General features: G+C 41.1%; 1 protein-coding gene across 3 annotated transcripts in view; it reads left to right on the forward strand.

Annotated features, from left to right (window-relative positions):
- Nucleotides 1-11,759: 11,759 nt before the first annotated feature.
- LOC310872528 (uncharacterized protein) overlaps nt 11,760-13,000 on the forward strand; it is a 32,254-nt gene continuing 31,013 nt past the window's right edge. For all 3 annotated transcript variants that reach the window (XM_083784472.1, XM_083784473.1, XM_083784474.1), the window contains exon 1: nt 11,760-11,858. In XM_083784472.1, the coding sequence (XP_083640598.1) occupies nt 11,845-11,858 (14 nt within the window). In that variant the 5' untranslated portion in view covers nt 11,760-11,844. The remainder of the gene's footprint in view (nt 11,859-13,000) is intronic.

A 13,000-nucleotide genomic window follows, 5' to 3' on the forward strand; every position in this document is an offset into this window, starting at 1 on the left:
CTACAAATCTACATGCACACAAACGTGCGTGAGCAGCCGAACACGAACGAACACACGCACACGTGCACACACACACACACACACACACACACACACACACACACACACACACACACACGCACGCACACGCACACGCACAGTTTGCAGCAGGAAGAGAAATATCAGCCTTTCTTCAAGAAGAGTAAAAAGCTTTTAGCAGCTAGATGGAAACACTGATATCTGTGAGAGAAACATTACCTTTAACTTTAAAACCACTTTCCTCCTCTCTCTCTCTCTCTCTCTCTCTCTCTCTCTCCTGAGGAGTCAGCAAGTCCATAGATTGGCCCTCCTGGCTAATGGGGGTCATACAGGTGGACAGAGAATCTACCAAGAGTAAAATATACAGTGTAGCCAAGAGTAAAATATACAGTAGCCAAGAGAGTAAAATATACAGTAGCATCACAAGCTGTTTTTCAAGCAGTAGCCTGTCATGATTCATGATACTGTATTATCACGATTATTTTTCATGTTGGTTTTATGGTCATTTTTCAAGCGTACAACCACATTAGCCTCACCAATAGCCTGCATACTAATATCACTGCCTGCATTGAGCATTGCACATTGTGTGTGTGTGACGTGTGTGTGTGTGTGTGTGCGCGCGAGCGTGCGCGTGTGTGTGTGCATGCGCGCGCGAGCGAGAGATATTAAAAAGGCTTTACTGAGGTGACATTAGCTGCATTATAGGCCTACAGCTTGCCAAAAATTCCTAATATCCTCCTCTGCTCTCCTCTCCGCTCAAAAACAAAGCAGTCTTGTATATCACTCATTCTTGAGATGAGGGACAAAAGTGGAAAAAACATGTCCCACACATAAGAGCCTTATTTATGTTAAAAATAAATTAATTCATAAAAATAAAAGCACTTGCAAAGTTAAATGTAATACAGTTGTGTATTATTATGCCATTCATTTCATTATAATTGTTTTCATATGCCATCTGAATTAGTTAAAAGCAGGCACTGTACCCAAAAACGCTTGTATTTAGCCTGTCCCCAGCAAGTGGTCACAATTTCAAACTGCTAAAAAAGTGTCTAATACTGTCACAATCACATAAATATACATACTTAATTAAAGTAGATTGTCAACAACATAGCAAACAATATACACATGCAGTTAATTTTAATTTATATTTTCCATTAGATATCTCATGTCAAATGTGTGTCCCACGTCTCCCGTCAACTCCGTCAGGTTTTTTAAAAATTAAATTAATCAGAAAATATTGTCGACAGATTTAGCCTGAAGACTCCTTTTCCAAGTCCCGTTTATATTTGTTGCAACAGTGGAGCACCTGGTCTGACAAGCATTCAATTGTTTGATATTTTAAACAAACAATGTTGATATCAATGAGGTCACAGCTTTTACATGTCAACTCCGTCAGGACATTATTATGATCTTTGTTAAGGTGGTCTAGAAGATGAGTTAGTCAGGGGATATTAATACAATCTGGTAATAAATTCCTTATCAAGATTTTCTTCACCAATGTGTTTGGAAGGGTGTCTACTAACATATCCCACATTGCTTTATATTCAACCACCCTAGGGGAACTTTTGACAGCTGCTGAAAGTTGGGGTACCATCAACAACCTATATAAGGCAAAATGTTCATTATGCTTTAAGTAGCATGTGATATGTCAAACTAGGGAGTTTTCATGATTCTGAATGCATTCCAAGCATTATCTATGCACGAAGAACACTCCTTGGGCTGAAAACAGCCATAGCCGTCATCACAAAATGAGGTCAGTACATTTGGGCAAGTGGATATATGGCCGAATTTAGCCCAAGGGGTTTGACCCCTAGTTTGGCCATAGACTCCCTAGTTTGGCCATAGCCACTTGGTATGGTACCCAACTTTCAGCAGCTGTCAAAAATGCCCCTAGAGTGGTTCAATAGAAACCAATGTGGGATATGTTAGTAGACACCTTTACAAACACATTGGTGAAAAAATTCTTGCTAAGAAATGTATTCACAGATTTGACATTATTCTGATAATATTCCCTGACTAAATTGGTAAAATAATAGCAGGTCCACCATTTTTTTAAATGGCTGCCATTGTCACAGGATAAATCTAAATAGTATACAACTGTATTCCTCCTCCTTGAAAATGTAGGATTAGTCACCAGAATCAAGATCCTAGGTGGTGTAGAACTTGCGTTATTGGGAAATAACAGAAAGTTGGCGGCCATTTTGAAAAATGTCTACCATGGTCACAGGGCCAATATAAATAGTACCACTGTATTCCTCATCCTTGAAAATTTGGGATTAGTCACCAGAATCAAGATCCTAGGTGGTCTAGAACCTAAATAAGTTAAACTTGTCAACTCCGTCAGATGTTCGTCAACTCCGTCAGACGTTCGCCCCGTGATGTTTTTGTTAATTTCCAAAGAAATAGAAAATTCGATGTTAAATCTTTTGTGCTTATGTATTGAAACACCAACTGAAATTATACGTAATGATGATTTTTTTTACATGGTTTTCATGTTATAATATTGAAAATAAAGGTTGAAATGACGGATTTGAGAAATTGGATATTTCATAATAGTGTGATATTGGAACAAAACAATATTAAAAGAATTGTATTACTTAACTTGATTACTGAAAGCCATTATAAGATAACTGAGGACTTTATATTATTGTTGAAATTATCAAATTCAATTAAAAGGGATTTTAGTGTGTCTGACGGAGTTGACATGAATCAGGTATTAAGTGCATAAATACCTTTTTAGAAAAAAATGTTATGCGAAAAACCTGTTCCTTCTCAAGATTGGTAGTTGAGACCTGTGTCTACAAATACATCTATTTGATTTGAATGTATCTTAAAAAAAAAAAAAAAAATTGAAAAAAGTTTTGTCCCTTATCTCAAGAATGGGTGATATATGTGTGTACTACTAAGTCATGGGATCTGCATAGTGATTATACTGCAATCATATTGACTATAAGGATCAAAAGCTGATTTCAGACAGATCGACAAGCAGACAACCGGGCACCAACACACCAAATAATTAGTGTTGAATGTCACATACGGACTATATTTTATCCATGTAAATGCATGGCCACAACCAGTGACATGTGCTGGCCCAAATGTGCTCTACTAGGCTCTATATGCACGGCAGCCATATTGGCAGGAAAATACATGGGCTTCCTTTCACAAGTGTTACCAATGATACTAATTAAGGCTCTGTTTCATTCGGGTCAAACGGTCTGGTCAAACACTGCTACACTAAATATACAACAGAGCCTTGATTAGTATCATTGGTAATAGGCCTGTTGAAGGCGATATACAGTAAGGCCATTTTCGTGCCAATACTATGGCTGCCAAAGCTGTTGTTGGGTGAGTAGAGCGGCGCGTGTCTCTGTTGAAGGCAACAGCATCTTTCCGAGATTCCTTGCAAAGCTTCTGCATGCAAATCGGAAGGGGGACGTTTGGTCCCTTGGATCTAATTGATTATTGAAGTCCCGGAAAAGACGTGCTTGCCTGTGATTGGCCAGTAGTCACTTGAGTGGCAGCGAGAGACATGGAGGAGTCGCATGAGTGACGTCACTTGGGCAGCGACGCAGCGTGCCTTCAGCATTTCCGCTTGACTTCCTGCCTTCAATGGAGACACGTCGTTCCAATGAACTGCAGCGGCCAATGAGGCATCTATTTTATTTAATATCTATGGAGCAGCCTACAAAGGGGTCCCCAGATGACGGTGAAGTGACAATGCAAGGACTATTACGACCTTTTTAATAATAAAAGAAAAAGAAAAAAATCCACCGGAAGAAAAAATACTTTCTTACTCCACTGTGCCCTCTACAGATAATATTGCCAAGATAAATCCCATTGACTAGATCTTTCCTTCCGGTGGGGAAAAAAAAAACATTTTCTGGCCAAAATGTGCATTTTATACGTGTGGTGGGGGGGCTCAGAGTGCATCCACCGGGGAAAGTAGGCTTTTTTCCAACACAAAGACCGCCTTTTGTATTAGTGAGTAGTGAAATCGTTCTTTGTATTTTTTTGCAAAAGTCGAGAGGCTGTGCTGCATGTCGAGAGGCTGTGCTGCATGTCATGCGGCGGAAGGTAATGGAGAGTCCCATAGCCCTATAATGCAACAGCATTAGGGCTATGGACCAGAGAAGCACCAAGCAGGGTCTTTGGTACGACTCGGCCGGGGATCGAACCCCAACCTTCCAGGAGTTCCAGTCTCCCTACATGGACTATTGGCACCCATCTGGTATCTTTCTTCGGGCGCTGCATGGCCTTGGTATGCCTCAAAAAGGGGAGTTTTTTTCTTTCCTTTATTTTCCTAGTTTTACTTAGAATAATTTGTGTTATGTTTCCCCCTTCGGTTTTTCAAATAGCCTACCCTCTCATTGATACTCTGCTGGCGCCGGGCCCGATATGTCTAGACTATTGTTGGAATGGCGGAGGGCAGTTTTCAGGGTCATGGGCCAGAGAAGAGCCTTTTCTGAGTGAAGATACGATGTTGATAATAATATCTGAGGCCATGCAACTTGACACATTTTTTTGGAAAAAGCCCTGTTGGCAGAATATCAAGGCAGGATTTCAGACGTTACGTTGTATAATGTCCTCCCTATAAACAGGCTCAATTGTTGGACCAGAGGCCAGAGGCGAACAGCTATAAGGTTTCAGGTCAAAAGCTCTCTTTTATTTCCAAGTGGTCACACATTGCTTGCCCTGCCTTGGTTTATGTACGAATGTGGGTAGATAGATGGCCTCACGGAAGTAAAGATAGAAAGCCAGATACTCCACCTGTCATGGCAGAGACCGTTAATGTGTCCTGTCTCCATCAATTACCTTACATTGACATTTCAGTAGATTGTCAGTGGGCATTTGCCAAGTGGACCACTGTATTTCAACACTCACTCCAGAGGGCCACTATATTACACACTCACTTAAGAGTATAGGGACGGAGCTCGTTATATTTTCTATTGATAACGATCAGGCTTATCGAGCCGGGTTCTTATCGAGCCCATTATCGAGCATTTTCTATTATTTGGAATTTTACCTTTATAACAATAAAATAATATTAAAGAAATTGTGAACTGGTTAATATGTGTATCGTCACTTTAAAAGCATAACTTTGTTTACCCGGACAGTGCTGGTTGGCAGGTTTCATTACACTTTTAGATCTACATGCTTGTGCCAGCATGGGTGATTAAATGTATTTCTTTATCGCCTCTTGTCTTGATTGTTTAAACATGGCTATGCTCAATAACAGGCTTGATTATCCCAAAGCTTATTGATAACGGGTACTCAATAAGCTCGTTATCGGATTTTTTTGGTTTTGGTTTTGGTTATCGAGCTCCATCCTTACTCCAGAGTGCCACTATATTTACACACTCACTCCAGAGGGACACTATATTTACACACTCACTCCAGAGGGACACTATATTTACACACTCACTCCAGAGTGCCACTATATTTCCACACTCACTCCAGAGGGACACTATATTTACACACTCACTCCAGAGGGACACTATATTTACACACTCACTCCAGAGTGCCACTATATTTCCACACTCACTCCAGAGTGCCACTATATTTCCACACTCACTCCAGAGTGCCACTATATTTCCACACTCACTCCAGAGTGCCACTATATTTCCACACTCACTCCAGAGGGCCACTATATTTCCACACTCACTCCAGAGGGACACTATATTTACACACTCACTCCAGAGGGACACTATATTTACACACTCACTCCAGAGGGACACTATTTGTCCACACTTATTAGTGAGTTATATTAAAGAAAACAAGCCCTGTACATGCCCCAGTAATTATTCATGCTGCAACTAAACTGTATTGCAGACCAAAAGGAAAACACAAAACTGTTGCCTTTGAAATTAAATTGTCTTTATCTGACTTAAACCGGATCAAACAAAAATAATAATTATTATTCAAATGAACAATCATCTCAAAATACAAAGTTCCTTTAAATGTCAACAACGAGTCAAGTATCAAAAAAGTCCTCCCAAAAGTAATCTAACCAGTTCTTCTATTTTCCAAAAGTCATCAATAAAGTAATCAAATAGAAAGTCAATTCATTGCTCAAAAAGGGAACAAATAATATATTCCTCAACCAACCTTCAAACAGGTTATGTGTATGTTATGCATGTTTGGAATTGTAACAGCTGAAATCAATAATAATAAGTATTCGGATATCAACCTGCAGTACTAGCCGCATGGTGGCCCCGAGTCGCCGGTTGCCCATGTAGGCCTATGGCCTAAGCCTAGGGGGTGGTCTATCAAAATAAAGTAGTGTGATAACATAGTAGGCTACATGTCATGGGCTTACTTTTTAGTGTAGCACTACCTGGGAAAATAATCCAGCAGCCGCCACCAGGTAAACAGATGCACAGTTTACAATAAGTCGACATTATATAATTATGTTTGCATCAAAATAAATAAGACTGCAGGGGTAGGGCCCGGCAAGCCTATAGTGCTTCTCCCTTGCCCTTTTTTGGACATTTGGACAAGCATGTAAACTAAAGCATTCCTGAAAAAAGGTGGACACAACAAATGTAATGCTTTATCAGTGTGTCGTCCACAGTAACAGTCTTTGTATTGAGTTGTGCTTTCATGTGAAATGTAGGCCTACCAATTCTGAAAACTGTTAATAAATACTTCAATCAGTCAGTCAGTCAGTCAGTCAGTCAATCAATTCTAAGTATGTTTGACCAATATCCAAAAATAAATTGAACTGAACTGCTCGAAAGCCTGAATAAAATAATAATAATAATAATCACCCCCCGCCCTCTCTCTCTGTGTCTCTCATTAGCAGGCAACAGTGCAGCACTATCTCTCTATCTGTGACAAGTCGTTTCTTGCTTGGATGTGTGCAGGTGTCAGGCTCCGAAAATAGCAAATCTACAAGCTCACAGTGTGTCGCTGCTTGTGGATTTTCTGTCATGCAGCAGAGTATAAATCAAGGCATTATTTATGATGCTAATCTTAAGGCCAAGACACATTTTAGTTGACTGTAGATTTAGTCGATTAAAATCTTATATGTTCATCCGACAACAATTACAATTTAGGCATTCAGCAGACGCTCTTAATCCAGAGCGATTTACATTAAGCAGGGACACAAGTAAGACGCGCAAACGCGGGAAGCGAACGCAGCTCGTAAATTGCAATAACAACAATTAGAATAAATTACGTACTTTTTTGTGTGTGTGTGTGTGTGTGTGTGCTACAGCTGCGCCCTCTGGTGGCGGGCGGGTGGTGTCACAGCGGGACACACACAGACAGACAGACAGACAGACACACACACACACACACACACACACACACACACACACACACACACACACACACACACACAGACATGATCTGCAGGGTCTCATAGTTAGTGCTCACTGCGTTCGCAAAAAAAACATGGAAATTATGAATACATAAAAAATAAATACATAAATCATTATCATGAATAATTTCAGCATGACATCAAATATGACTAAGAGTAAATGGAATGTTATTTTAAAGACTATGACTAAAACAAAAAATTTAATTTTGCAAATTTGACAAAACCTACGGACGATAGGGGTGGGCATGGTCAACCCCCCCCCCACCCACCCACCACCTCCCCTGTGTTACATTGGCCCACCCACATTCTCACTGCTTCCTATGCCCGTGAATGCATCCACTATGTTTACTCCTTCAACTGAATCAAGGCAGTTCATACACATTTAGAGTGTGCGTGTGTGTGTGTGTGTGTGTGTGTGTGTGTGTGTGTGTGTGTGTGTGTGTGTGTGTGTGTGTGTGCATGCGTGCGTGCGTGCGTGCGTGCGTGCGTGCGTGTGTGTGTGTGTGTGTGTGTAGGCAGTACACACACTTGCTTCAGTTATCAGTAAGTTTGTGATGCCCTCCTCTGGCTGGCTGCAGACATGCACTGTCTGCTTGTCATAGCCGTAGACACCAGCAGAGACCACTAGAGGCACTGTTTCTCCCCTCTCTGCTAAGGTAGTATAGTAGCACTGACGAAGGTCTGAGGACCGAAACGTTTGCTTTTTAATTGCACCATGAGCACAGAGCACCATGAGCACAGCATGATAAAATAAAAGAAAATATATTTTTCTAAGTCTCAGTCTAAGGAGTTTTACTTCTTTTTCTATACGGTGAGCGAGTCTTTTCCAGTCAAAGTTTTCCTTATGTTTTTGAGACCACCGCTACCGTAGTTAAGTTTGAAGAGAAAAAAAGGACGAAGAAAGGCGCAACAGTTTTCTCAGTGCTTCAAGGTAGTATAGTAACCATAGATCAACATAACCATAGATCAACATAACCATAGATCAACCATAATCAACAAAAGCACTAGGGGCGCACGCTGCAGCTCCCAGGCTCTGGAAGAGCTTGCCCCTTCACATTCGTTCTGCCCCATCCATTAATGTTTTTAAGACTCATCTTTTCTCCCTGGCTTTTAATCCCTCCTGAGTCCATTTTATGCTTTCATGCTTATAGGCCTATTGTTGTCATTTTTTATTGTGTTTTCTCATTTAAATTCTGTGTTCTCTTGCCTGTTCTCTGTTTTGCCACTGATGTACAGCACTTTGGTCAACCTTGGTTGTTTTAAAACGTGCTCTATAAATAAAGTTTGATTTGATTTGATAAGAAGATGTCTCACCCACGCTCTGGCCAATGGAGAGCGACGTCACTACGTGGCAGCCATCTTACTTAAGGGCAGCATAACATTGTGTCTGTGGGCATGTACTTTTTAAATAACCATAACTTACTACATTTTCAACCGAGTTATGACTGTTTCTGTTCGAGCTGCCATAGAAGCAAGATGGCCGCCGGGTGAACTACGTCAGAGTTCTTGACTCGCCTTGATTCATCTAGCCTTTATAAGTTTATATATGTCTTATGGTAGTAAAAGTAACAGTAGTTGTAGGCTTATAGGCTACTTTCCCTAAATTAAGGCATAATTGCATTAATAGCAAAGGAAAGGAAAGGTACTATGTTTACCCAGGGTAACTGGACTAAGCTCAAGAACTTGTTTACAGCCAGGCCCTGCTCATAGAACATTTCATGATAGAGTCCGGGGATACGAACTATAGCGACCTTTCCGATATCAAGACCGCTCCGCAAACCGTTCGGCCACCGCTGCCTCGCAATGTGCAATGTGCGTGTCCGCACGTGCGTGCGGTGTGGTATATCAATTGTGATTCGCTGTGAGTTTTTTGTATGGCGTGTGGACAAATTATGATAGAGTCAGGCCTGGATTAACAATGGAATTTACTGGAGCTTAAAAATTGAACTCAGAAAACCAAAAAAATATTATACTTTATGTCACAATCCCTTTAAGCTCCAGGGCCCCCAGCTTGCAGGGCCCTGTGCGAGACTATTCCAAATAGTTGTGTTACGCGCACACAAATTGCACATTTACATTATTATTGTGTATCGTCATTAGCCTTCTGAAAATATTCTCAAACATTTCTTTTGTCTCAGGTCACCCCTGTAAATTATACCTTTAAATCATGCATTCCACGGCACCCCCTGATGGACATTGTGAGTTTTTAGAACCTTACAGTATGTTCATATTAAGCTGCAACAATATGTGAATCTTTCCCTTTAAGATCCAGTACGTCACGAGGAACACCTGAGTGAATATCCTGTTTCCACATGGGGGGCTTATGGACTATACTGCCCTTTTTGTGAAGGTCCTCGTTGTGTCCTCTCCCTAATCTGTGAAATGTTTCACCTCAGTCAACTTTAGGGCATTAACCCAAAAAGTCGACTTAACACAAATCGACTCCAACCAGGAGAAGTGAAAAGATAATGTTTTTGTTATCGTTTCTTCTGCTCTGTGTGCGTGTGTACATAATTCAGACGGTATAGGATTGCATCAGGAGTTCAATTAACAACCTCTGTGCAGCTGTGACTCTGCCTTGGATGTGCCCATAGAGTTATGAAGGATAGAGTGTGGGCCGGAGCGCCAATGGGCCTGGGTTTTCTTTTCTCCATAGATACAAACAAACATTGAACTACAAAGACATTAAACCTGTGTATACGAGGGGCTAGCTCCCCTCAAAAAAGGCCTCATTGGCCGCTGCAGTTCATTGGAGCGCGACGTGTCTCCATTGGAGGCAGGAAGTCAAGCGGAAGTGTCAAAGGCACGCTGCGTCGCTGCCCAAGTGACGTCACTCCTGCGACTCGCCTATGTCTCTCGCTGTCACTGTCTTTACTGGCCAATCACAGCGCGACTTTTCCCAGGACTTCCATTGCTTCCGCTTATATGCTTCGCAAGGAATCTCGGGGGAAAACTATGTGCCTTCAATTTTAACACGTGCCCCAGAGCCGGAAGATGCGTCTACCTTTATATAATTATGTCTATGGGTTTTTCTCATGCTAAATGCACGTGCCCGCCTGCAGCTCCAGCTTTGACCAGTCGGATTGGTGGCTTCAACGTTGGTCAGCCATTCTGGGGGCTTGGATGTGCTACCCACTGCTCAGCTGCATGCTCTGTCCCACTGATTGACTGGCTGAAATGCACTGTGTCAGAGAAGTCAACCTTTATTATCCCTAACCTTTATACTGACACTGACAGCAAGTCGACTTGGAAAAAAATCACAAGTTGTTAATGCCCTGCCGTCTCTTTAGGGACCTGTTGTGTGCGGTTCTAACACCGTTTGTTTGGGACGTCCTGGGACATTTAGCGGACGCTCTTATCCGCAGCGATTTACAGCAAGCAAGGTAATCACGCATAGAATACAGAGTCAGGAAACTAGGATGCCTAAACAAATGAACCTGGCATCTGGCAAATAACATTCTGTTTATTTGTAACTTGGATACCAGGTAAACAATTAACCTACAGCATCTGCATCAACAATATACCATATTGGAAAAATCAGTACACTGAAACTGTAGCATACCAGGTTTAACCTATGTATCAAATCACATCCCAAATTAAGTTTTTGTAACATGTGTGGTCAAGGAAAAGGGAACACGTAACATGAACACGAGAACATGATATGCCTGCATGGCAGCCATATCTTGCTGCATGTGCTAGCAACAGTCGAGCAGAGAAAGAGTACACAGTACAGGTAAAGAGTACAGGGAGAATGAGGTGGTACAGGTCTGTAAGTCTGAGAGTGTATACAAAATAATGGTTCTATTTGAACACTCTCAGAGTTAGGGGCGTCCTTGCAAATGAAACAGTGTACAGACATGTTGATGACCCCTGATTATGATTACGATTATGATCATGATGATTATTATTAGTTGTACTAGTAGAAATAGGCATATAGCTTGTAACCGTATCATTAGTAGTAGTAGTAGTAGTAGTAGTAATAGTAGTATAGTAGTATAGTAGTAGGCTCCTCCTGTCTACATGTCGAAGTGTCCTTGGGCAAGACACTGAACCCCAAATTGCTCCCGGTGTGCTGGTTGGTACCTTGCATGGCGTCCGCCGCAATCGGTGTATGAATGCGTGTGTGAATGGGTGAATGTAATGCACAATCTATGTAAAGCAGCCTTGGATAAAGGCGCTATATAAATGCACCATTTAGTAGTAGTAGTAGTAGTAGTAGCAGTAGTAGTAGTATAGCAGCTGTAGTAATAGTAGCTGTATTAATATCACTCTCAGAGGTAGTATCTAGGCCTGGTTGGCCCCGCCTCCCGTGTGTGTGTATTGGCCAGTGTGTCTATAAAGTGTATAGAGGCATCAGCAGCACGGACAGAACACTGCGCTGTGTTTTTGTGTGTGCGTTTTGTTTGTGTTTGTGTGTCTGTGTGTGTTTGTGTTGTGTGTGTGTGTGTCTGTAAGCTGAATTAACTTCATGTCTGCTCAAGACCCTGATCAGCCTAGACACAAACATGTTGATGACACGGTAAGTACATGCTGCTATTCGACTGCACGCGCACGTGCGCACACACACAAACACACAATCACACACACATGTGTGCGCGCGCATGCATGCATGCATGCACACACGTGCACGGCTAATCGGTTATATGCACGCACACACACGCGCACATGCGTGCACACACAGTCACACACACACACACACACACACACACACACACGCACACACACACGCGTGCATGGCTAATCGGTTATATGCACACAAACACACACACTCACTCTCTCACACACACACACACACACACACACACACACACACACACACACACTCACAGTGTAGAGAAAATAAATGCTGTAACATTGTTTTTACATTGTGCATTTCTTTATATTGCACTGCTGCTTGAACAAATACTAAATATAGTATTATTATTAATAATAATTGCTCTTGTTAATTTGACCAACTGCTAGTTTAGCTTGATTTGACTGACAGCTCACTTGGTTTACGTTCATATTTATGTCGTCATTATTATTATTATTGCCGTTATGATTATGACATTATTACTACATGCACTACATGTGTCAGTGTGTGATTTAGCAATACACATTTTGGCCATTTGAAGCTCACACTGCATCACGATGCGACACATTATGCTTATAGATCTGCTATTTTCAAAAGATGTTTAAACATTTGAAAACTTGAAATGGGACATTCTGCACAATGAGTACTTTCTACTTTTGGTACTGAAAGTTTGAAGCCAGTACTTTTGGACTTTTACTCAAGTACATGTTGAATTCTGGACTTTTACTTGTACAGTAACAGAGTATTTCTACATTGCAGTATTGATACTTTTACTCAAGTAAAAATATGAATACTTTTTCCACCACTTTTTGAGGATGAATTGCATTTATTGATGACAGTAAAATAATTAACATGATATGTTTATTGTAATGAATTGAACCGTCATTGTGTGCTATAATATTTGACGAATGCATGAGCTGTGAGCTACAAGCACAAGAATGAAAGATGCTGGCGAAAACAAAACAAAATAACCAGTGTCAGCATGAAAGTCATTTCATTATTTAGTTTACTAGTACTAATAAACTATTTAATGGACATTTTGTAAAAAAATATATTATAGGAAAATAATCTACGTAATTTCAATCTCC

The sequence above is a fragment of the Protomyctophum parallelum genome, assembly GCF_964188405.1.
Source record: "Protomyctophum parallelum genome assembly, chromosome: 1".
NCBI classification, from domain to species: Eukaryota; Metazoa; Chordata; class Actinopteri; order Myctophiformes; family Myctophidae; genus Protomyctophum; species Protomyctophum parallelum.